Source organism: Chiloscyllium plagiosum, unplaced genomic scaffold (assembly GCF_037043375.1).
Source record: "Chiloscyllium plagiosum isolate Xiang-an unplaced genomic scaffold, Cpla_swu_hap1 HiC_scaffold_4, whole genome shotgun sequence".
Lineage (NCBI taxonomy): Eukaryota > Metazoa > Chordata > Chondrichthyes > Orectolobiformes > Hemiscylliidae > Chiloscyllium > Chiloscyllium plagiosum.
In genome coordinates, this window is record NW_028270142.1 from 104,713,355 (window position 1) to 104,740,573 (window position 27,219).

A 27,219-nucleotide genomic window follows, 5' to 3' on the forward strand; every position below is an offset into this window, starting at 1 on the left:
GTTGAGTCCTTCATGCTAATCTCAGCTGAATGAATGAATGATTGATTTTATTGTCAGGTGTATTTTACAGCGATAAAAGCAGTAAAATACAATGAAAAGCTTTTTGACAGTCGCCACGATCCAACACTATTTTGATTAGTTTTAAGGATAACAAAAAAAAGTAAGATATAGCTTAGGGAGAGCCCATCAGTCCTGCTGCCATCCCTCCTCCACCACCGCATCACTGTCTACATCAGACCTAACCAATGCAGAAGTGACCACTCTTCAGGCACCATCTCTCACTGCTGGGCCGATTTTCCTTCATCACTGCCTCGCCACTACCTGTGCCAAACCAACCAATGTCAGAGTCGCATCTCTTGCGACTGGGCACACCTTGCCAACGTCACTGTGATATCCTGTTGCCACCAATTCACTGTCACAAACGCCGGACTCAACAACAAAGTCACCAATGCTCAGGCGCCATCATTGCCCACTGGGCCTACCTTGCTGATGTTGCCTCCACCAATGTAGTAGCCACCTATTCAGATGTCAGGTCCCATGCTCACCCTGGAAAAGTAAGAGGTCACTCGGGTCTATTCTAGGTCCACTTACCACCACCACCACGAGGTGTGCACTGGGATCACTCAAGTCTATACTGGGGATCCTCGCTACTGCTAATGCTGTCTGAGCTTAGGACAAGAGGTAAGTAAAAAGAAAAAGTGAAAAAAGAAAAGGAGAGAAAAGCAGTCGGAGCAGACAAGCTCTACTCTGCGTCATCTTGATGACATTCTTGATAACACAGACTCACGGTGTTGGCATTATTCTGCATCACACATCAGCTGTCCAGCCAACTGAGCTAACCAACTGCGAAATAAAAATCTTTTTTAAAACAAGTGTATTGTTATATAAAGAGAGATATGAAAATATTGTAACTTGTTCAAAAGCATGGAGTGATAGATAAAAAGGTAGAAAAAACTATTATACTTACTGTAAACATCATTTATATTCAAATAACATAGATAATTCTGTTAAGTACACTAAAGACCTACAGAACAGTAAAATTATTTACTAATGTTTTTACCTTGTAGTTTCAAGAGGGTCAACTTTGACATCTCACCTGGAAGTAATGAAGGTTTCATGCTTGTGTTTTCCCAGTTTAAAGCCTTTTGCTACCTTGGCTACAACAGGAGACGAGGGTTCTGAAAGGAATGATCTTTCCAGTTCTGCTTTCAGATCCATATCACAGCAGTACTTCTCAGCTAGGTCAATCAAGTCAACCTTGACCTGAATAAAATATTATCATCAGCCAATTAATACAAGACGCCTAATCCATTAAAGCATACACAGGAGTTTGAATGCCAAAATCAGAGTCATAGCACAGAAGGCAGCCGTTTGGTCCACTGAGTCCATGCTCTATAGCACAATCCAATCAATCATTCATATTCCCTTGCTCTATCCTCCTCTACATCTCTTGCCCAAAACCTTAAATCCATGTCTAACCTTGTCCTTAGAGAATGAGAACAGCCATTCTGTATCTAACTTGTAGTTTTACTACAACCTTTCATACTTCTATCAAATCTCCTCTCAACTTCCTTTACTTTAAGATGAACAACCCCAGCTTCTCCAACCTAGCCTTGCAGCTAAAGAAATCTCATCCCTGAAACTCTCCTGATGACATCATCTGTCCCCTCTCGAGGACACTCATATCCTTTTTCAAGTGTAGTGACCATAACCGACATTAACATTGCGGCCTAACCAGAGCAGTCAAAATATTTTCTTTGCTTATGTATTCAATAGATGGAAATGTGTTGCTGGAAAAGCGCAGCAGGTCAGGCAGCATCTAGGGAACAGGAGAATCGACGTTTCGGGCATTAGCCCGAAAGAAGGGCTAATGCCCGAAACGTCGATTCTCCTGTTCCCTAGATGCTGCCTGACCTGCTGCGCTTTTCCAGCAACACATTTCCATCTCTGATCTCCAGCATCTGCAGACCTCACTTTCTCCTTATGTATTCAATACCTTGATAAATTGCTTGATATGCTTTGCTAACCAATAAATCCTGCCACCTTCAAAGTTCAATACATATGAGCTCCCAAGTCCCTCTGTCTCTATATACTCTTTAGAACTATGCCATTAAGTTTAAGATGTCTCTAACTATCTCTTCTGCCAAAATATATAAACTCACAATACTTTATATCAAACCCCAACTTATTTACCATTCAGTTTACCAATGTATTGATGCAGTCAATTAGCACCCTCATTATCTGCCGTATCTCCAAATTTCATATCAAAGCCAAATTTTGAAATTTTACTCTTCATTCCAATATATAGAATATGCATATATATAAACCCCAAAATTTCTTGTCTTAAAACTTTGTGATCACCACTGTCTGTCATCTTCTGGGCATAAAAACAACTGGGTACTGCAAGTCACTGTATTTTGTTCTTATACCAAATTTTCAACCCAGATGACATTGATTCTTCTATTTCAGAACCAGCCTTTTATGTGGGACTTTATCAAACACTTGCTTAACATCCATAAACCACAGCCATTATTTTTCCTTTATCAACAACCCTTGCTGTTCCTCTTCACAAGATTCACTTTGATTAGTCAAGGCAATCTGCCCTATACAAATTTGTGCTAGCTCTCCTTAGATATCTCACACCTCTCGAAGTGCTTCAATTATTGTTTCTAAAACCTAAGTATCAAAAGACTTACCAGTGTAACCTGAGTATCAATTTTCTAAGCCAGCCATTTATCAATATTTTGGCAGCATCCTTTTCCTCAATGAATACTTTGTATCCATGCTTACTCAGAGTTCTAGCTTTGCTCTGCATCTCCAAGCATACATTACCACCCAGAACTCTACTGGATCCATGTCTGCCCCTTACTGCCCAATTAGCATTTACATGCCATTAGAAGACTTACAGATTCTCTTTTATTTAGCTGCTGTCTTATTATCAAATTCTCTCTGTATCTAAACCTATACTCTTTACATCTTAGCATCTATGTACATCAATAAATCTTTTTAAATCTGTCCCATTTAGTACTATGATGGAGCCAGGTAACAAGATGGACAGTGCCTTCAGTAAGAAAACCCACCTACATGTCCACAAGGACTGTGTGGTAGACACTGTTAGTTATACGGTTACAGGCAACTGCATCAGCGCGAGGTAAACTGTGACAAGGTAGGTCAAATGGCATCTCCTTTCTGGCTGCCTTTTGCCACCTGCTGCAGTCTAATCTGGGAGTTATGTCCTTCAGGACTCAGCCAATGTGGTTAGTAGTGGTGACATGAGCTTGGTGATGCATGTTGAAATCTGCCATCCAGACTAAATTCTGCCACCTTGCTACCTTCAGTGCTTCTTCCAAGTGGTGCTCAACATGGACAAGTATTGGTTTATCACCTATGGGTGGGTAGCATTTGGCAAACAACAAGAAACTAAATTGCACGCATGACCCCCATGATATGAGAACCTCATGGATTCTAGAGTCAATGTTGAAAACTCCCAAAGCAATTATCTCTCAGCTAAATGCCACTGTGCCACCACATTTGGTGGATCCATCCTGTTAATGGGAAGTACATACTGAGAGATGGCAATGAGGCATCTAGGACATTGGCCGCATGGTATGCCTGTTATGCTGTTTAATGACTATTCCAACGCTTCAATTTTGGCATAAGCTCCCAATGTTATTAAGGAAGACTATTTGCATAGGATGGGTTATTGTTATTTCCAGTGCCTGGTGAACGGCAGGTGGTCCATTGTATTCTATTTTGACTTTATATGGTTGTTTGATACTACTGACAGTTAGGACATTTCAGAGGGCATTTAGGAGTCAATCTCATTGTACGGGTCTTGAATTGCATGTTGACCAGACCAGGTAAGGACATCAGGATTGCCTTGCCCAAAAACACTGGTGAACTATATGAGTTTTTACAATAATCTGATAATTTTGCAGTCAACAAAACTGAAAATTAGCTTTTAAATCTGGATTTAATCAATCAATTGAATTTAACTCCACAGCTTTTGCTTATAATTCAGATGTGCTTAAAGTTTGTATTTACCATATCTATATCTGTGTCAATCTCTTCGGTTTGAAACGGGGAAAGCCATAATGTCTTTAGCTGGTCATCCAGGACATCTGCCAAGACATATGCTGTCCTAGAAGAAAACAAAGGCTTTTCTTCAGTCCTGTCTGGAAATACAGAACCTAATTGATAGTCAGATCTTTTAAGGTTGAAGTTCAAAACATTTAATGCTTAGAAAATGTGAATTAGATTGATACTAAAATTATTCCACTTGTATAATGTAATTCAGGTGTGAAGTCACCTGAACTGTAACACGCTAAGAAGTGAGAGACTGCTGGAAGAAAGCAAATTTAAACTATTTACAGACCACGAGAGCTTTTTTAATCAAGATCAATTTTATAACCATTTTGAACTGTTCAGCTGAATCAATTGATCTTGATCTGACTGAACAGTCGAAAACAGTTATAAAATTGAGCTTCACAAGAACATGATTGCAGAAAATATTTGCAATGGTTCTTTTAGATCTCATAAGGTTTCAAAACATAGTCTTTACTTTAAGCGTTGGACTCAATTGCTCATCTTGAAGCTCACTGTCATAGCAATGAGCTTTTTTTTAAAGAAATATGCAATACTTTGAAGCTAGTCATACTGGCCCCGTGAACAAATGATGACTGAAAATAACATATTTTGAAGATTCAAAGATATAGCTTCTTTACCTGTTGTTAAACTGGACTGGAAGAGATTCAGAAACAGGAAGAACAGGTTCCACATCTTGTGTAGTAACAGGCAATACATCTGTAGTTGATTCTAACATCTGCCGCAATCCAACAACATTTTCTAATAAAGAGTCGAAACTATCATCCTCTTTACACAGTTCCTATATTGACAAAGAAATTTATATTTATAAATCTGCCTCCCTGGCTCATATACTTCAAAGAACAGGAGGACAGCAATAAAATCCATTAAAGGTGAGACTAATTTATCACAGAATACAGTAACAAATATTTTGGAAATATTTATTACAAAGCACTCACCATTACCAATAAATAGCTTAAAAATGCAGTTATTTGTAGATAATAATGCACTGCCCATTGTTGCAAATATTATCTCAACTACCCTCAAGTCTCTTTGATTCAAAAAAAGCTGAATGTTTTAATTCTCAAATGTGCATTCACTTTCAGACTCAATCCCATTTGAGACTAACAGGATAACATGGAAGTGCAATATGTAACCACTTCTTTGCAGAGCTCTTAGTATATGAATAAAGTAGTATTTTCACCCAGCTGAGGTCAGGATAACATTGGTCTTAACGCATTTTCAAATCATCCAATGTCATTTCTGAGTAATGCAGAATTTCGTATGAAATGGCTGCAAGTTAATAATGAATACATATCAAGGAAGTAAAACATGAGAAAGGCAGTGATTTATCTGCTTCAAAAAGAAAGCTATAGCAAGTTTTATTTAAATGACAGCAGTCAGTCTTTCCTTTGGAGTGTTTCTTCCAAAGGGAATTCTGAAGTCAGAAGATTTGTGCAAAGTTAGGTCATCTGGAAGAGAACTCCATAAAAAGGCAGAAAAATACAATTTTGCCAAATAAGCTATTGTGAATTGACAAAAGCATTGTTGATTAAGAAAACCTGAGAATTGTAGTAATACCTAGGGATAATAAGATATTTAGTGCTCTGGGCTACAAATGCATTTGTCAAAACATTTTGTTAATGAGGATTCTCTGTAATGTTGAATAAGCAAATTTATAATTTCATAACTCACTAGGTGTCTAATGCAATTAGGGTGTTGACAAGACGACCTTAAAGCCATAAGATGTCAGAGCAGTAGCAGACTATTCAGCCCATTGTGTCTGCTCTCTGCCATTCAATTAGATCATGGCGACATATTCCTGCCTTTTCCCCATAACCCTCGATTCCCATACCAGTTAAAAAGCTGACCATCACAGCCTTGGATATATTTAATGACCCAGGCTCACCAACCCGCTGTTGCAAAGAATTCAAGCGATTCATTATCCTTGGAGAAAATAAATCCTCATCCCTGTTTTAAATGTGTGACCACTTAATCTGAGATTTATGCTTTCTGGTCCTAGGCTATCCCACAAATAAACAACCTCTCTGAATCTACCTGAAGTCCTCTAATAATCTTGTGTATTTAATAAGGTCCCTCTCATTCTTCTAATCTCCAAATTTTTCTGAGCGTAACCAACTTAACCTCTTCTTATAAGACAATCCGTCCGTACAGGATCAGCCAAGTGAATCCTCTCTGGACTGTCTCCAAAGCCAGTTTAACTTTCCTTAGATAAGGCATCCAAAGATATTCACAGTATTCCAGCTGTGGTCTGACTAGTGGGTTCTACAGTTTGAATAAAATTCCCTATTCCCTTTGAAATAAAGGAAAATATTCAATTTGCCTTCCTTATTACCCAATGAACTTGGATACTTTTTTTTTGATTCACATTCTGTGGTTTCTGTAGTCTTTTTCTATTTTAATAATTTTCAGCTCCTGAAGGCTGGTACAATTTAGAAGGCATCTGGATGGGTATATGAATAGGAATGTTTGGAGGGATATGGGCCAGGTGCTGGCAAGTGGGACTAGATTACGTTGGGATATCTGGTCGGCATGGTGCACATTCCTCATCCAAGTCATTAACATACATTATGAATAACTGTGGGCCCAGTACTAGTCTCTGTGACACCCCATGAGTTACACGTTGTTTTCCTGAATATGCCCAATTATCACAACTCTGCTTTCTATTAGTTAGTCAATCCTCTCTGTTCAATCATTTCTGGCAAAACTAAAACAAGAAAGGTGGTTTAACTGTGGCTAACAAGGGAAATTAGGGATCGTACTAGATTCAAGGATCCAGGTTCGAACCAGTCTGGTCTTATTTGAATTTTATATGTTTTAATATAATCCTCCCATCATTCTATTGAACTCCAGTGAATATAATCCCAACCCATTCAACTTCTTCTCATACTTCGTCCCTTCCAATCCAGAAATTAATCTGCTACACTCCATTTATCAGATAAGGATAACAAAATTTTATACAATATTCCTGGCATGGTCTCATTAAGACCTCTATAATTGCAACAAGGTATCCCTGCTCCTGAACTCAAATCCTCTCACTACAACATTCCATTTCCTTCTTGACCTCCTACCACTTACCTTCAGTTACTGCTGTACGAGGACACCCAGGTCTCATTGCACATTCCCTTCTCTCAACTTACCGCCATTATGATAATAATCTGCTTTCCTGTTTTTGCTACCAAAGTGGACAACCTCATTTATCCACATTATACTGCATTTGCCCACTCACTCAATTTATCCAAATCATACTGAAGCATCTCTGCATCCTCCTTACAGCTCATCCAGCTGTGTCATTGGAAATTTTGAGATACTATATTTAGTTCTCTCATCTAAATTATTAATATACCTTGTGAATAGCTAGGGGCCTAGTTTTAAACCCTGTGATCTTGCACTAGTCCCCTGGCCTGCCATTCAGGAAAACAACCCATTTAGTCCTACTCATTGTTTCCTGTCTGCCATTGCTATCCACTTCAATATACTACCCAAAACTCAAGTACTTTAATTTAGTTCTTAGGACGAAAATAATCAAAGAATATGGGGATAAAGGGGGAACATGGTACTGAGATGGATGATCAGCTGTGATCATATGGAATAATGGAGCAAGCTCAAAGGGTTGAATAGTTTATACCTGCTCCTATTTACAAGGTTTCTATATGCTATCTCCGCTATCATGGGCTCTTACCTTATTACGTACCCTAATGTGTGGTATTTTCTCCATCACCACCTGAAAATCTAAATATATTACATCCTATATTACATTCATTGCTTCCTGTTTATCTATCCTGTTTATTCCTTCTCTAAAGAATTCTATCCAATGAAGCAGGATTTTTTTTTCCCTCTTGCTCAGGGTGTAACAGGCTTTACTTTCATATTCTGCCGCAACTACAAGCAGATTATTTTAATATCCCTATTCCTTTCAACTGTTCTCTCCATTTCAGAAAGGCACCTACCCAAGCTGATATATGGTCAAGCAAAGAAATGCACCAGCAGTCCAACTAACTCCTCCATTGCCACCATGGTGGTAGAAGGGAACATAATAGTCTAAAGCGTGTCATGTCTAACACTCAAAAGTAATGTTTATATAGAAACTCTTAATATGATGCATAATCTCTTACTTTTCTTAAAAACATAGATAGTTTTCTGTCAAAACAATTAGGTCTTGAAAAACACAGACAAAAACAGCTGGATCATTTTCAACCACCTGATACAGTGCCTTTATAAAAGCTCATACCGTAACAACTTTATCCAGTTCAAACAGCAAATGATCATCTGCAGATTCCTTCCATTTTAGGAGCTGCTTCACTTCTGCACCACTGAGTGCTGAAGAACGGGGAGTTTGGAAACCATCTACTTCCATAGGAGCACCTTCATCGCCACAATTACCCTGTAAAATACATTATTACATGAAACTGTAAATCCGAATCCATAAGAAATGTATTCAATAAGCTAATGTGCTATGCCTAATCGCGTGAGTATTGATAGAGATGTATTTTGTTGAAGCTTTTTGTCTTGTATTTGTTAGGACAATTCACAGAAATACTGTATATACTCGTGTAAGAGTCAAATTTTTTACACTATGTTTTAAGATTAAATTTATGGGTCAAATATTTCATGGATACTTTTGAGGGGCTGAAATTCGTGCCCATCAAAAATTCATTCCATATCATTAGAAGCCCAGCTGATCTCTAAACAACAAAAAAGACACAATGAATTACAGTAATTATTGGATAAAGAGTATAGACATAAATGAATAAGTAATTATTCCATCTGCCTTTTCTTTGTTCTCTTGTTATTCTCTTTTGATAAAAAAAACTTGCCTTGGAGAAGCAATGACATCATTGGTGCAGCTAAGGGCTAGACCCGAATCCCAGAATGGAGCAAGAGCGCTGGCCGATCAAAGTCCCGGAGCGGGAGAGCCGGCAGACCAGAGTCCCGGAATGGAGCAGGACAGCTGGCAGACCAGAGTCCCGGAATGGAGCAGGACAGCCGGCCGAGCAGAGTCCCGGAGTGGGAGAGCCGGCAGACCAGAGTCCTGGAGCGGGAAAGCCGGCAACCAGAGTCCCAGACGGCTGGCAGACCAGAAGGGGACAGACAGCAGACCGGAGGCCCGGAGTGGAGCAGGATGACTGGCAGACCGGAGGTCCTGAATGGAGCAGGACGGCTGCGGAACGGAGTCCCAGAACGGAGCAAGGCAGCTGGCAGAATGAAGTCCCAGAGAAAGCAGGACAGCCGGTAGAATAGAGCAGGATGGCTGGAAGATTGGAGTCCTGGAACGGAGGGGAACGGCCGGCAAACTGGAGCAGGTCAGCCAGAAGATCGGAGTTCCAGAACGGAGCGGGACGGCCAGCAGACCAGTGTCCCGGAACAGAGCCGGACTGCTAGCAGAACAGAAGAGGACAGACAGCAGACCAGAGGCCTGGAATGGAGCAGGACAGCTGGCAGAACGGAATCCCAGAACGGAGCAGGACAGCCAGCAGAACAGATCCCCAGGGCCAAACAGGATGGCTGGCAGAACAGCGCAGGACAGCTGGAAGACCGGAGCGGAACAACCATACATAAAGTGAATACTAATTATACTAACTATTGTACTCATTCAATAATGAACTTAAGAAATATGAAGAGAAAGTGAGGACTGCAGATGCTGGAGATCAGAGCTGAAAAATGTTTTGCTGGAAAAGCACAGCAGGTCAGGCAGCATCCAAGGAGTAGGAGAATCGACATTTCGGGCATAAGCCCTTTTTCAGGAAGGGCTCTCCCGCTCCAGGACTCTGGTCTGCCGGCTCTCCCACTCCGGGACTCTGCTCGGCCGGCTGTCCTGCTCCATTCCAGGACTCTGGTCTGCCGGCTCTCCCGCCCTGGGACTTTGATCGGCCAGCTCTCCTGCTACATTCTGGGATTCCGGTCTAGCCCTTAGCTGCACCAATGATGTCATTGCCTCTCCAAGGTAAGCTTTTTTTATCAAAAGAGAATAACAAGAGAACAAAGAAAAGGCAGATGGAATAATTACTAATTCATTTATGTCTATTCTCTTTATCCAATAATTCCTGAAGAAGGGCTTATGCCCGAAATGTCGATTCTCCTACTCCTTGGATGCTGCCTGACCTGCTGTGCTCTCCAGCAACACATTTTTCAGCTTTTACTTGAGTATACATGGTAACAATATAAAGGGAAATATAAATTTATGCTGTATTGGTAGAGGTGTTGTCTGAGGAATGCACCAATTAATGCTCATTGACAGTTAACTGTGAAGCTTTGTTTAAATTTTAAACCAGGTGTGTTAACTCTGATTGGTCAGGACACTGCCAAAAGCAAATGCTCATCAATTAATTTGCTGAGTCCAACCAGATTGGAAGTGATAGCATAGTGGTATTAGCTGGACTGTTAACCCAGAGACCCAGATAATGTTCTGGGGACACGGGTTCTAATCCCACAATGGCTGATAAATATCAAGAATTAAGAGTCTAATAATGACCATGAACCCTATTGCCAATTGACAGAAAAACCCATCTGGTTTGCTAATGTCCTTCAGGGAAAGAATTTGCCATCCTTACGTCTTCTGGCCTACATCTGACTCCGGATCCACAGCAATGTGCTTGATCTCTTAACTGCCCTCTGGGCAATTAGGGATAGGCAATAAATGCTGCCTAGCCAGCGATGTCCTCACCCCATAAATGAATAAATTAAAAAACATATGCGGTGCATGCAGATGTTTTTTCTGTCTGCAAAGAACAGGGTTCTTCATATGGAGCTTCAATAAATGCAAGTGTGATACAATGCAAGCCCAACTGATAATCCTAAATTGATTTCAATGTAATTCTTCAAACACATAGGATTATTGAGTATATGTCGTCAAGCTACAGAACTACACTTAACACTGGACATTGTGATAAAAGCTTTGCAAACTGCTGGGGCACAGTCAGTACCTTTCTTGATGCGATCAGACAAATGGTGTGATGCTAGATTTGTAGATCCTGCATTCCAAATCTAGTGGACCTAATCAAACAACATATCCCCATGGCTGTCTGCAATACGTAAGATATGACCAACCAGCCTATGTTGGTAAAACATGCAATAGTGTCCAACATTAAATAGGACTGCAATTGAACATTTTCTGGATACTTTAGTGCGAGAAGAATTAAGCTGACTACTAATTTAGAATAATCAAACAGGTTCAATGTGGTGCACCTATGTACAGTCAGTTCCGCTTTAATGCGGTCGTTCCGTTCTCATGCAACCCCGTGTTATAAGACAATCGCGTGATAGCAGCATAGTTTAAACAATGGGGTCGGAATTGCGTTATAACAAACACATGGTTTAAAACTTTACACTTTAGAAGCTGTGTAACAATTCGTTAATCGCATTATGGCAAATTCACATTAACAAAACACGTGATATAGCAGAACGACCAGTATACTTGAACTAAATATATTAACAAACAGAGACCTATTCTTTGCAGACAGAAAGAACAGGTATGCACATTATACCTATTTCAACTGAACAAAAGGCATGACAATTATTTACTGGTTCATTTCTCAGGGCTTCACCTAACTGATCAGTCAATCTGCCTAGTTTAGAATTTAAACAAAGTTGACAGTTAACTGTCAATCATAATTAATTGATGCATATCCCATGACAACAGCTCTCTATTTCAGAATCCACTTGGACTCTCCCCTCATGCAGAAAAAGTACTGGTTTTCCCCTTGACATGCTACTGCTGTGCATACTCCATATTGACTGCAAGATGATAAACTTCATCAAAACGTCTTTTTATCTGCAATGTCCAAGTTTTGCATCATCATTGACCAAGTACTGTTGAAAACAGAGACATGTCATTGAAGTTTTACATGCTGCACACATCAGAACAAATAAACGAATATTATACTTCAAATGATCTTAACAATTTGTATTAGAAGGAAAGATTGTGGAGTGATTACAGTTGACTCTGATTGGCGCACCCACTGCCATGAAGAAAGTAATGGGGATCACAGCCTTCGCAAGCTTCCAAGTAATTCAAAGAAGGTGCAAGATGTGAACGTGTTCCTTTTGTTTTTAGGAGAACAAGTCCCTACACACGCTTGTTCATGAATGTACATCTCAGCCAGAGACAACTTGCCAACCAATCGTGCCATTTTCTCCAAAGTTAAGGTTTGAAGACTTACTAATTTCACAACTGACTTTGACAAACACATCTGCAAGTAATGTTGACAAGTTTAACAAATCTTAAGGGCACTTTATAGGAATTGTAGAAATGATTTCAAAACTGAAAACAGTAATATAAAACACATTTCTGTCACTTACCAAACTATCTGTGTTTATGATCTGGCGCAAAAAATCCAACAATGAAGAAGCCAGCTCAGCCATTTCTTTGTTGAAGTTATGGACCACACGTTTCAGCAGACAATGGATCGCATTATTATTTTGTCTCAAAGCACTATTGAGGAAGAAAAAGACTGACTAACCCCATGTACAAAGTCAAACATAACCATTATTTAATATTTCACACTCCAAATTGAGTTATAGGCAAAAACATCTTCAGGTACTACTTGAAGCACAATTTTTTTGTTGCACTCAGCAGTGAGAGATCTGTTTTGTTCATAATAGATGTGAGACCAAGTTGATAATTAATGCTTTTGTATTATATCTTTTCTGGAGCAGACAAATAGCAATTGTAGGGATTATTGTTTATTTTGATGCTCAAATAACATTTTTCAAAATTCTTTTGTGGAATGTGGGCATCACTTATCGCATGTCCCTAATATCCTGGAACTGGATAGTATACCATTTCAGAGAGTTAAGAATCAACTACATTGCTGAGAGTCTCGAGTCATTGGCCATTTTCATTCCTCAGGCTTTTTTCAAAAAAACACAATTAGTGATAGTTGTTTCAGATTAATTAAATCAATTTAAATTGCACCAGGTGCAGTAGTGTCAGAATATTAGTCTGATCACCTGGGTTACTAATCCTTCTTCAGGAAGGGCTTATGCCCGAAACGTCGATTCTCCTGTTCCCTGGATGCTGCCTGACCTGCTGCGCTTTTCCAGCAACACATTTTCAGCTACTAATCCAGTAACATTACCAATACACCACCATCACCCATTTACAAAGAATCACTTAAAAGATACAGATAAACAATGTATATTGGCACAAATAAGATAGTTGGAGAGTTGAAAGAAAGGATATTTGTTGAAAATTAAAATCAAATGGTGTTGAAGCTATTATTACAAGCCATATGCATAAATAATATTGACTGAATATCTCAAGAAAGAATCGCAAAATTTACTAAGGTATCAAATGTTCAGATGTGGGTATGGCAAAAACTAACAAAGAATAAGGAAAGACTACAAAAGAACTTAAGACAGATAAGCAGGATTACAGCTAGAAATTTCAATATCAAAATAAGTGGTGAAATTTTAACAGAAATAGAGAAGCAGAGAGCCCAGTTCTGGGTATAAAGATCCAGCAATTACTACAGGTTATAGCACACAAGAAAGGCCGTAGTAAAAGTATAAACTCTATCCTGCACCAAAAGTCATTGAAGGTAATACTGAATTTGTACAAGACATCAGTATGGCTAAACCTGAAGTCTCAAATTTAGTTTCAGAAACTTTGGCATAAAATCACAGAAAGGAATTAATCTAAATTTATATATCTTGGAATTTCCTGGGAGCTTCAAAGGCAGTAAACTATTTTAAAATATTTTATTAGCAAATGAATAAATCATTTTTCACACAGCAGCATTTTTCAAACAAAATTAGTCTGGGAATCTCTGCTGCTAATATGGCAAACATATCCTTCTTTGGGTAATGGGACCAAAATTGCACACAGTACTCCAGATACAGTCTCAGCAATGTTCGGTACAACTGAAGTAAAACATTTACAGTCTTGTCCACAAATCCTCTTGCAAAAAATGGCCAAAATACTACTGGCTTTCCCAATAGCTTGCTGCATCTGCATATTTCAGTGACTATAGAAAATTAAAATACACTAGTGCATCGCTGGCTCCCCCTTACCTAGCCTGCTCCTAAGATCTTCAAAACCTCCAAGTGGCTTATAAAATCAGCAAACAAACCTGTCAGTCACAACTTTAATAAAAGCTGATTTACGCGCATATTCTGCTGTACCATTTTCCCTTTCTTCAAGAAATTAAACTGAAAAAAAATACTGGAAACACTGGTCAGACAGTTTACATTGTGAAAAATGGAATCAGCAGTTCAGATCATTGGAACTTGGAAAAGCTAGAAATGAAAGAGCTTTTAAAGAGCAAGATGGAAGGTGATGAACTCAAAATAAACAAGAAGGTCCATGATAGGATGGAAGGCAGCAGATATTACATGACAGAAGAATTGCTAAGATTAGCAAATGGAGGCAACACGTTTGGACTGATCGGTGAGTAACACCTGCACTGTCAAAGTGCAGGAAATGACCATCTCCAACAAGAGAGAATCAAGCCTCTGACATTCAATGCCATTACCCTACTCCCAACATCCTGGATGTTACCACTGATAGCAAACTGAACTGAAGTGGCCATATAAATACTGTAGCTACAACAACAGGTTAGAGGTGAGGAATTATGGAGCAAGTACCTCACTTCCTGTCTCCTTAACGCCTGTCCACAAAGCACAAGTCATGAATGCAATGGAATACTCTCCGCTTGCCTGAATGCGTGCAGCTCCAAGAACATGCAAGAGTTTGGCAGCATCCAATACAAAGCAGCCCAAGCAATAGCATTCTATCCCCACCTTCAGCATTTACTTCCTTCATCGCTGATGGTCACTAGCAGCAGAGTACACCGGCTACAAATACACTGTTATAACTTACCAAGGTTCCTCAGACATCACCTTTCAAACTCTCAACCTCTCTTGAAGAACAAGGGCAGTAAATACATTGGCATACTACCACCTGCAAGTTCCTCTGTCAGCAACACATCATCCTGACTTGAAACTATATTGCTGCTCTTTCACAACCACTGGATCAATATCCTGGACGTCCCTCACTAATACCACAGTAGGTTCCCTTACACCAAGAGCTGAAACAGTTCAAGAAGACAGCTCTCCACCATCTCCTCCAGGGCAGTTAGGAATGGGCAAGAAACACTGACCTCGCAGCAGCATCAATACCAGATGAATAGGTACTCAGTAAAAGAAACAAGCGATGGGTCCATAGGAGATATAAATGGTAAAAAAAAACAATGCTCTCGTCAGAAAGCAAAATTTAGGAAAAACACAGCTTTGCATGAAACCTGAAAAGGAAATAATATTGAGGGCTTTTGAGACAAATGATGATGGTCTAACTTGTTAAACTCAATTTTGAGTGCAGAAGGGTGTAAAGGGCCACAAAGAAGATTGAGGAGCTTTTTCTTGAACTTGTGTTGAACTTCACTAGAACACTGCAATAGCAGAGCACAAATATGTCAGCATGACAAGCTCAAGGTCATGTTTGTCAATGCAATAGAGCTGTTCTGCAAATCACCCTAAAACGGGCCAAAAGATTGATCCAGGAGAAGACAGAATTATATTTAAAGATGCTCCAAAACAGTCCAGAAGAAGGGTGGTACACATATGGAATGAGTTGCCAGCGGAAATGGTTGAGGCAGGTACATTAACAACATTTAAAAGCCATTTGGGCAAATACATGAATAGGAAAGAGAAGAATATGGGCCGTGGGATTAGGGTGGGCAGACATTTTGGTCAGCATGGACCAGTTTGGGTCAAAGGGTCTGTCTCCGTGTTGTAGACTCTCTGACTCTAAGTGAGTACAGTGAGCTTTAATAGCTAAAAGGAGCTGATTGCAGAAATGTCATTGCAAGAATAAATTCCAAGAAAACATCTCTTAGTGTTTTTGACTTATTATCGAAAGATTTCAATTTAGAGAAAACCTAAGATTTTGTAATTAAATGAAATTTAAGGTCAGGATTCACAAAATATTAATATTTAAATCTATTCAGCCAGTCTTTATTGTAAACATCTATACATGCAACAAAAATCTACATGCTGAACAGGATTGGACTACTGGACCCATTCTCAGAAGGCTATGAGGTCAAGCCCTATTTCTGAGATTTAACTATGTAATCCAGACTATGATTGAAGAATTCAAAATCAGCACTGGACGCTAGGACTTCATTGATGTTCAAATATCAGAGCAGAAGTAGTAAATTAATTGACTATAATGGTTGTAACACAAATCAGGGAAAATGTCTTTGTTAGCACCAGATGAAAGAAAGAATGCTAAAGATTCTGATGATTCATAAACTGACAATCACCTTATACAGAGGTCACAATTTATGGAGAAAGATTTTGGATGTATTCTGTGGAGTGTGTCTATAAGGCCCAGCATTCTCCAGACACTACACTTGAATGTACAAAGTTAAATTAGATAACTTAATAATTACATAGCTCTCTGCTCCCAGCCAATCATGGTACAATCAAGCTGCCTTCTTCATATCAGAGACTACCAATCACCTGTGTGGGAGAGATCTTGCAAAACTGTACTCTCTCTACCTTTGGGCCAGCAGGTCCTGGTTCAAGTCCCATCTGCCCCAAATGTCCTAACAGGTTGATTCAAATAGAAAGAAACCTTTGTGGAGTGGCAAAGCTTTCTACATTTTTCTTTAAGTATTTCACTCTGTAGCATAGAAGAAAAGGATTACTGAACAGGAAGAGGAGCAAAGTAGATTGAGGGGGGTTCAGGTTGAAGTGTGAGAACCATGGTGAAAGAATGTTTATATTTAACATGGCTAGAAGGATTAAGTTTTGAACGACTGTGGAAAAAAGAATTTATTTTGAGTTTTATGGACATACCTAGAGAGGTTTCTTCAAAACAATCTTTGAAAGGTGGACAATGGAGATACTTGGTAAACAAGGCTTCCTAGAAATCACATGACATGAAGGAATAAGAAAGAGGATGGTGGTGGAGGGTTGCTTTTCAGATTGGAGGCCTGTGACCAGCAGTGTGCTACAAAGACAGGTGCTGGGTTCACTACTTTTTGTCATTTATATAAATTATTTTAATGAGAACATAGGAGGTATGGTTAGTAAGTTTGCAGATGACAACAGGTGCAGCAGACAGCAAAGGAGGTTACCTCAGAATATAATGAGATCTTGATCAGTTAAGCTAATGGGCCAAGGAGTGGCAGGTGGAGTTTAATTTATGTAAGGGTGAGGTGCTGTACTTTGTTAATGCAAATCAGGGCAGGATTTATATACTTAACGGGAAGATTCTGGCGATTGTTGTTGGAGAAAGAGACCTGGGAGTGCAGGTTCATAGTTCCTTGAAAGTAGAGTCATAGGTAGACAGGATAGTGAAGGAGGCATTTGGTATGCTTGCCTTTATTGGTCAGTGAATTGAGTACATGAGTTGAGGGGTCATGTAATGGCTGTACAGGACATTGGTTAGGCCACTTTTGGAATATTAGAGTCATAGAGATGTAGTGCACAGAAACAGACCCTTCAGTCCAACCTGTCCTTGCCGATCAGATATCCCAACCCAATCTAGTCCCATCTGCTAGCACCCGGCCCATATCCCTCCAAACCCTTCCTATTCATAAACCCATCCAGATGCCTTTTAAATGTTGCAGTTGTACTAGCCTCCACCACTTCCTCTGGCAGCTCATTCCATACACGTACCACTCTCTGCGTGAAAAAGTTGCCTCTTAGGTCTCTTTTATATCTTTCCCCTCTCACCCAAAACCTATACTCTCTAGCTCTAGACTCCCCGACCCCAGGGAAAATACTTGGTCTATTTATCCTATCCATGCCCCTCATAATTTTGTAAACCTCTATAAGGTCACCCCTCAGCCTCCGACGCTCCAGGGAAAACAGCCCCAGCCTGTTCAGCCTCTCCCTATAGCTCAAATCCTCCAACCCTGGCAACAGCCTTGTAAATCTTTTCTAAACCCTTTCAAGTTTCACAACATCTTTCCGAAAGGAAGGAGACCAGAATTTCACACAATATTCCAACAGTGGCCTAACCAATGTCCTGCACAGCGACAACATGACATCCCAACTCCTGTACTCAATACTCTGACCAATAAAAGAAAGCATACCAAACACTTTCTTCACTATCCTATCTACCTGCGACTCCACTTTCAAGGAGCTGTGAACCTGCACTCCAAGGTCTCTTTGATCAGCAACACTCTCTAGGACCTTACCATTAAGTGTATAAGCCCTGCTAAGATTTGCTTTCCCAAAAGTACTTATCTGAATTAAAGTCCATCTGCCACTTCTTGGCCCATTGGCCCATCAAGATCCTGTTGTAATCTGAGGTAACCTTCTTCGCTGTCCACTACATCTCCAATTTTGGTGTCATCTGCAAATTTACTAACTATACCTCTTATGCTCACATCCAAATCATTTATATAAATGACAAAAAGTAGTGGACCTAGCACCGATCCTTCTGTCACTCCACTGGTCACAGGCTTCCAGTCTAAAAAACAACCCTCTATCACCACCCTCTGTCTTCTACCTTTGAACCAGTTCTGTATCCAAATGGCTAGTTCCCCCTGTATTCCGTGAGATCTAAGCAGTCTCCCATAGGGAACCTTGGGGAATATTGCATGCAATTCTGATTTTATTCCTATAGGAAAGATTAGATTAGATTAGATTAGATTAGATTACAGTGTGGAAACAGGCCCTTCGGCCCAACAAGTCCACACCGATCCGCCGAAGCGAAACCCACCCATACCCCTACATTTACCCCTTACCTAACACTATGGGCAATTTAGTATGACCAATTCACCTGACCCTGCACATCTTTGGATGGTGGGAGGAAACCGGAGCACCCGGAGGAAACCCACGCAGACACGGGGAGAATGTGCAAACTCCACTCAGTCAGTCGCCTGAGGCGGGAATTGAACCCGGGTCTCTGGCGCTGTGAGGCAGCAGTGCTAACCACTGTGCCACCGTGCCGCCCATAAATGTTGTGAAACTTGAAAGAGTTCAGAAAAGATTGACAAGGATGTTGCCAGGGTTGGAGGATTTGAGCTATAGGGAGAGGCTGAACAGGCTGGGGCTGTTTTCCCTGTTGCCAGAGTTGCAGGGGTTGAGCTTTCAGAAGAAGCTGACTAGGCTGGGGCTATTTTCCCTGGAGCATCAGAGGGTGACGTTATAGAGGTTTATAAAATCATGATGGGTCATGGATAGGTTGAATCGACAAAGGTTTTTCCCCAGGGTGGAGGAGTCCAAAACTAGAAGGCATAGGTTAAAGGTGGGATGGGACAGATTTAAAAAGGGACCTAAGGAGCAACTTTTTCACGCAGAGGTTGGTGTGTATAGGCTGCCAGAGGAAGTGGTGGAGGCTAGTACAATTACAATATTTAAAAGGCACCTGGATGGCTATATGAATAGGAACAGTTTAGAAGGATATGAGTAGCAAATGGGACTAGATTTATTTAGCATATCTGGTCGTCATGAACAAGTTGGAACGAACAGTCTGTTTCATACCCTACAGCTCTATGACACTATGGTGATTATTTCCCGATTTGCAGTTGTATCACTTTTGAACAATAATAGGTTTTATCCTTTGTTTCAAGGAAAGAAAGCCTGTTAAGAAACAGATGAATTGTAGGGAAGCCTGGTCTATGTGTCTAAGCATGAGAGAGACAGAATACATAAGAGAGAAAAGGGGGGAGGGGAAGAGAGAGAGAGCACGAGAGTGAGTGTACGTGTATTTGTTCTTTTGTTTTTTGGGGTTATTATTGGACTAAGAACTTAAACTTCCCTATACGGGAAGCTATGATAATGTCATTTCCCAAAAATCCAAACCCAAGGGCATTGTCAATGTTCTACAGACAAAGGTTCAAATCCCACCACGGCTGATGGTGAAATTTGAATTCAATAAAAATCTGGAGTAAAAAGCTAGCCTAATGGCCATTATGTACAAACCTATCAGGTTCACTTTTGTCCTTTAGGGAAGGAAGTCAGACATCCTTACATGGTCTGGCCTATGTGCTACTCGAGACCCACAGCAATCATGTTGACTCTACATTGATGGATAATAAATAGATGGCATCTCGCCAATTCCACGAACAATTTTTTGAAACAATTTCCTGACTGCATGTGTTAACCAGTTATTACATCTTTCTCCAATAAGTTTATTTTGATAATAAATCCATAATTGTGTTTAATAAGAAACCTGATTATAAAAGGGATTTTGATTTCATGTTGCAACCATGGAATAGTGGGATCATAGTGGTGGTGGACTCTATCACCGCAGTTCTAACAGTTGATTTTATGTATTTGTTTTAAAGCAGGAGAGAAGTGACATAAAGCAGTCAATCCACACATTGACCAGGAGGGTAATGCAATTAGTTGCACTTGCACAGGGTTTGCACTGGTAGTAGTTGACATCAGTCCTTGACATTACTAGTTTATGTGCCCCATAGCAGGGATGGGCGAGCAGTCGAGCAACATAGGGGCAAGGAAGGCTTTGAGACAGATGCTACAGACAGCCGTAACTAGTGTGAGCATTGACCCCAAGTTTTGGAAATATATTAACAAGAAGCAGTAGCTGCACAACAACACCATAGGGAGCCAAGGTTAAATACTTGGAGGTTTCCAGGGAAAGTGGTGCAAGAATTGTTAGATTCCTTATTGCTGGAATGAGTTGGATAAGAGCACAATCCAGCAAGGACAGATCCACTAAGCTGGTGACTGGAGGTAGCGGTATGACTGACAAACGAAAACTCCCAAGAAGTCAACAAGAATGAGAAGGTATAGTGCACCACAATCATAATCACAGACAATACGATTTGTGACTTTAGTTGGTACCTTTTCAATGTATGGCAGACAGGGATCAGTTGTATATGAGAGAAATGACAAATAAAAGCTACTCTACTCTACTAGATTCAAATAGAGATGCAGGAAAGATGGTCACGAATTTGCAAAAAATCAACCATAAGAATTAGAATTAGAAATATGCTTTCAACCCTTCAAGACTGCTCCACAAATCAATAAGATTGTGGCTGATCTGTTTGTGAACTGCTTGCAACATGCAAGAGGACAGAGAGAATGATAATGGGAGTTCTGAAAAGGGAGGCACTGTTCCAAACTATGAACTATTCCTATTATGGGCTAGTGTGGGGCTAGGAAAGAAAGTTGAGTTGTCAGCAGATCAATAGGATTAAGGTCAAGGTAGGAGGAGTCATGAATTGTAGAAAGAGCACTGCAACAAATCTAGAGAAAGATACAAGGATCAATCAGTGATCAGAAGCATCAAGTTGCTTACAGATGCATAAGATTAGGAAGGAAATGAAAATAGAAGTAAAAAATTAAGAATGTGCAGAAAGAAGGTAACCGTGACAGCATCAGTAACATAGAAGATGTCAAGAAAGGCTACAACAGCTGTAGAGAGATTGGAAGTGTGAAACGAGGCTGTAGATGACACAATTTTAGGGGCTTTTGTGGCATACAATGTTTCCATACCTCTGAGCGAGGATGCTTTGGTTCAAGTCCCACTCTGCTCCCAAGTGGATAATACCATATCTGAATAGGGTGCTTCGAAAATGTCAAAATTCAAAGGTCTCTCAGTGCTGCTTAGATGCAGAATGTGAATCCAGGAGTTGTTTCAGTGAGGGAAATTAGTTAAGGAGGGAAATTATAAATTAATTGAAAAATATAAATAAGTTTAATTATTACTAAATATCATTGGACAGGTGATTGTCACAGGTTGAGTATGTAGAAGCTCCAAGATGCTAGAACGTCATGGTAGTGACTGCAGCTTGATGTATCCGCTCAGAGTTGTCAAAACATCGAAATAGGAGAAATAGGCCATTAAGCTCTTTCAGTTTGCTCAACCATTCAATGTGACCCTAGTTGATCATTCAACTCAGTATCCTGTTCCCAACTTCTTCCCTTGTCCTTGGAATCCTTTACTTCCTACAGCTATATTTATTTCCTTCTTGAAAACATTCAATAAATGGCCTCAACCACTTTCTGTAGCAGAGAACTCCACAGGTTCACCACTTTCTAGGTGAAGAAATTTCCCTGATTTCGTCCTAAATGGGTTAGCCCATATCCTTAGATGTGACCCTGAGTACTGCACTTGCCACTCATCAGAAACATCCTTCCTGTGTTTACTCTGTTTAGTCTGATTAGAATTTAATTGGCTTCTATTAGATTCCACCACCTGTAAATTTGGTCCTAACTGATCTAGTTTCTCTTCATACATCAGTCCTGCCATCCCAGGAATCAGTCTGGTAAACTTGCATTGTACTCCCTCCATAGCAGAGAGATCTTTCCTCAGATAGGGAGTCCAAAACTGCACACAATACTCAGGTATGGTTTCATCCTGTACAGGTGCGGCAAGACATCTCTGCTCCTGTACTCGAATCATCCCACAATGGAGGCCAACATACAAAATGTCTTCTTCACCACCTGTTGCACTTGTATGCTTGATTTCAGCAAATGGTGGACAAGGACATGCAAGTCTCGCTGCACCATTCCCAATCTATCGCCATTCAGTTAATAATCAGCCCTTATGGTATTGCAACCAAAGTGGATAACCTCATTTGCCCACATTATACTTAATCAGCCATGCATTTGCCTACACACTCAACTTTTTCTAATATGACTGAACGTTCTCTGCATCCTCCTCACAGTTCACCCTTCCTCCCAATTTTGTGTCATTTGCAAACTGGGTGATATTACATTTAGTTCCCACATCTAAATAATTAATATATATTGTGAATATATATGCTGGGGTTCCAAGCACTGATCCCTGCAATACTTGCTAGTCACTACCTGCCACTCAGAAATAAAAACCTACATTCCTACATTTTGTTTTCTGTCTACCATCCAGTTGTCTATCTATGTCAGTACACTACCCCTGATCCCATGCAGTTTAACGTTACAAGCTAATCTCTTATATAGGACCTTATCAAAAGCCTTCTGAAAGTCCAAGTAAACCTCATCCTCTGGCTCCCCCAGAGTTACATCCATGAATAATTTCAGTGAGTTTTCAAGTATGATTTGCCTTTTGTAAATCCATCTTGACTATGCTCAATCCTGTCACTGTTTTCTAAGTGATCTGCTATTAAATATTTTATCACAGACTCCAGCATTTCCCCTAATATCACTGTCAGGGTAGCTGGTCTAAAATCCCCTGTTTTCTATGTTATTTTTAAAATACATTAGAAACCCTCCAGTTTAAAATACAGCATTAGCACTGTAATGTCAGGTTACATTAGTTCCAAAGTTCAAGAATGTAGAATCAGTTTGGGTGGAACTAAGAATTTATCAAGTAGCAGAAAATATTCGTGAAATTGTTTATTGGCCACCAACAGCAGTCAATCACGGGATAAGTCAGGAAATTAGAGGTTCGTATAACAAGGGTAGTACAGCGATCTTGAGAAGTTTAAACTACATACAGACTGAGGAAACCAAATTAGGACGAATGTTGTGAAGGACGAATGTTTGGATTGCATGCAAGGTTGTTTACTAGAACAGAACGCTGAGGAACCAGATAGGGAATAGGCTATTTTAGATCCAGCACTGTGAAATGAAAATGTGTTAATTCATCAGCTTCAGCAGAGAATGGCCACAATATGATAGCATGTTATTTCAAGCTTGAGAATTATGCTGTCCAATCAGAAATTAAATCTACCAAACAAAATTATGAAGCTGTGAGGGGCAAACTGCTGATGGTGGATTAGGCAAGTACATATAATGTCAGATGGTAGACAGGAAGTGACTAACAGTCACAGAACTAATGTATGGTCTACAACCAAAGTGTATTTTTTTAACGCACAATAATCCAGCCAAGTGTTCCAACTGCAGTGACAAAATAAATCAAGGATTGTATTAGATCAAAGGAAATGGACTACAGAGCTAATGAAATTAAAATGGCAAGCCAGAGAAACAAGACAATGAAGATTCAGTAAATTAACTCTGAGATGGGAGGGAAATACTCTCTGAGAAAAAAAAATAACTGGTCTACATTCTCTGGTAAATTCTGACAAGGATTTACAAAGTTGATGCAAGGTCATTTCCTCTGGTTTGGTGATGTGAGGAGGTTAGAATCAGGGGATAAAGTCTCAGAAATTAGAACTGAAATGAGAGGAACGTCTTCACTCAGAGGAATCCTCGACTGCAACAGGCTGTGGAGGTTTAGTCATCATGTATGTTCACAATAGAGATTAATAAGACTTTATATATAAAAAATATCAAGGAACACAGGGATAGTACAGGAAAATTGAGTTTGAATGGAAGGTCAGTCAGTATCTCACTGGATGGCAGAGTAGGCTTGAAGGGCTGAACGGCCTACTGTTACTCCTACTTGGTATATTCTCATATTGTCATGTTCTTAAAAGAGAAATCCAAACTTCTTGGAAGCAGATTTATTATGGATGTGAAGTGGAATTTCAACCAAGTTGGAGAACATAATGCAAATAATCTTGATACATAAAAACTTAAGGAAGCATCTACTAAAGAAAAAGCTATTATTAAGACTTACAGAAGTATGCAGACAGTTTAGCAAACTTGGTTCACAAGCTAATTTACATTTGTATGGCTCCCGGTGAAAATCTGATGGACAGCACTATCCAAAAAACAATTTGTGAGCTACCAATTATGGGTCACTATCTCAAACTCAAATAAAATAATTAATTATTCAGTATGGAATTCAGATGGTTACTGAAGTGTTTCAATGGTATAAGGACTGCTTCATAGGTTAATGCGCACATTCTTCATTCTGCTCCACAAGTTCAGCAGATTTTCAGTGCTGAATAACTGCAAGACCACAATCCTTTCAAACTGAACAAAATTATTCATTTTGGTGATAGCTAACTCAGATCAAATTCCCAGCATATTGTACTTCTATTTTTCAATCTAAAAAGGCTTAAATTAAAAAGCTTTAAAAATGTCTCCAATACCATTACCTCTTCAAATAGAAAAAGCCATATTCATGTTCTGTTAAAAACATCATGGTCCTGAGACATGTAAGTACTGTGGTATAAGTGGTCTCACTGTTAGCTAGTGCTTGCAAGAAACTGTCACATATTTGTGATAGAAGTTCTCCGTTTGGCAGGGAATTGGATAGCTGTTCCAGGTCAGAACCAGGTCCCTCAGTTGAGTTTGTCAACATCAATGAAATGTCCTGCAAGTGTGGGGGGAAAGGAACCAATATCAAAATACCATTTACCGATTTTTGTTTGAGCTTACATTACAGAACATATTTTACAATGTCTCATTAGAATGAGAAGCACCTAATAATAATCCACAATGAAGGGTGAACTCAAATACAATTCAAGAAATAATCAAACTTACAATCTTAAAAGCGGTGATACAAAAAGTCCGATTTTGGTTTCAAAAAGTAGAATGAACTTCAAATGTTTTTTGTTATACAGAAACCAGCAACTAGGGAGCACCAAACCTTTATTAGAAGAATAGTAGTTGACCAATAATCAAATAGATTGATTGTCTAAGTGGGTCTTCTCCATCCAGAACAATTATTGGTGATTTTGCATAACTGAGAAATCATGAGCAATTATATGTTTTGTGAAACAGTCTTGAAGGGAAATACAGACTCTTTTCTATTTCTTTTGCCTTTCCTCCAAGATTACGCCTTTTTCAGATCTACTAATTTGACAATGAGGTACAGTTATAAACAACAACATTTAAAAGGCATCTGGATGGGTACATGAATAGGAAAGATTTAGAAGGATATGCGCCAAACTCTGGCAAATGGGACTAGGTTAATTTAGGATATCTGGTCGGCATGGACAAGTTGGACTGAAGGGTCTGTTTCTGTGCAGTACATCGCTGTGACTCGATAATATGAATTAGGAACAGGAGAAGGCCAGTTGCCTGAAGAGTTGTTGCTTAAAAGCTTGCCTGATAATTACACCTAAAACCAATGAAGAGGGGACTTTCTGGAAAGGTATTAGTAAATAAACTTGCAACAGTTTATGATTTTGGATTTATACAAACTCATTCTCAACACAATTTTTATACCATTCCTTGCTCACAATACAAATCTTGTGAAATATTACATAAATTGTCATCTCTGAATATAGTATATGAGTCAGCAGTAGAATGGATTCAGATTTGCTAGAAGAGCTAAACAATACAGAAGGATTTTTTTTCTTTAATAAAGAGGAGTGATTATTCAGCTGGTGGCATGTTTTTTGTCAATGTTTGGTACTAGGATTCACAAGTGAGTCGCAGTGCAAGCTTTTATTCACTCTGACCCCAAACCATGCCAACATAAGAATATTCTCAATCTGTCAGTGCAGTATTTTCCATTCTCTATACAGTACAAGACATTTTGTGGTCTAGGAATGATTGCCAATTGGTGATAAATTACCCGTTTTGCACTTTGGGCTCACAGCCACTACAAACTGATTAAAACTAGCAAAACTAATTTCATTCATGACTCTCACAGCAGGATGACAGAACCCAATGGATACTATCAGTCTGGATTAGTCTAGACTGAAGTAAAGTCAGATACAGATGATAGGGCAGTCATTTAACTATTCTCAATATTAGAATTTTCAAGCAGTGCAAAATTGGGAAAATAAACATCAATTTCCTATTAACGTAAATTAAATTTCGTATTACCTTCACCTAAATTGAAAACGGCCCAGTCATCCTGCTGCAGGTTCATAAAACCATGTCAGTTATTTTAGATAGATTTAATTAAGGCTGAATAGCTGAGAACGGACACTCAACTGGCTTCACATGCAAACACTTTCCATTTACAGCACAAGAAGTCCTGTGCTATGACAATTCTTTGGAAAACAGAATCATGTAAACTATTAATTTCCTTTCTTAAAGCTTGGGGAAAAAAAACTTCCTGTTGGCACTGGGAGCTCTCCTGATTTGCAGAGCCAAATGCATATTACTGTACATAGATGAAAACAAACATTTTTATGAAAACAGCTTACTGCCTTTCCCTGTTGCAATTCTAGATATCTTACTATGCTTGTTGTGAAGATTAATCTGTTATTATTTTCCATGGATTAATATCAATACCAATCTGTAAACATAACTCAGCATCTGAATTTCTCCTCTCACATTGCATCCTTAATTTTCAGGTCTTCTCTTTTGTCAAAACATACAAGTCATATAGGTGTACAGAATGGAAACAAATCTGTCAGTCCAACTCATCCATGCTGACCAGAT

General features: G+C 39.5%; 1 protein-coding gene across 3 annotated transcripts in view; it reads right to left on the reverse strand.

Annotated features, from left to right (window-relative positions):
- Positions 1 to 27,219, reverse strand: part of virma (vir like m6A methyltransferase associated) — a 108,800-nt gene that overhangs the window by 14,531 nt on the left and 67,050 nt on the right. For all 3 annotated transcript variants that reach the window (XM_043688053.2, XM_043688054.2, XM_043688052.2), the window contains exons 16-21: positions 24,975 to 25,192; positions 12,403 to 12,535; positions 8,336 to 8,488; positions 4,725 to 4,885; positions 4,045 to 4,141; positions 1,097 to 1,263 (exon numbers count right to left, since the gene is read on the reverse strand). In XM_043688053.2, the coding sequence (XP_043543988.1) occupies positions 1,097 to 1,263; positions 4,045 to 4,141; positions 4,725 to 4,885; positions 8,336 to 8,488; positions 12,403 to 12,535; positions 24,975 to 25,192 (929 nt within the window). The remainder of the gene's footprint in view (positions 1 to 1,096; positions 1,264 to 4,044; positions 4,142 to 4,724; positions 4,886 to 8,335; positions 8,489 to 12,402; positions 12,536 to 24,974; positions 25,193 to 27,219) is intronic.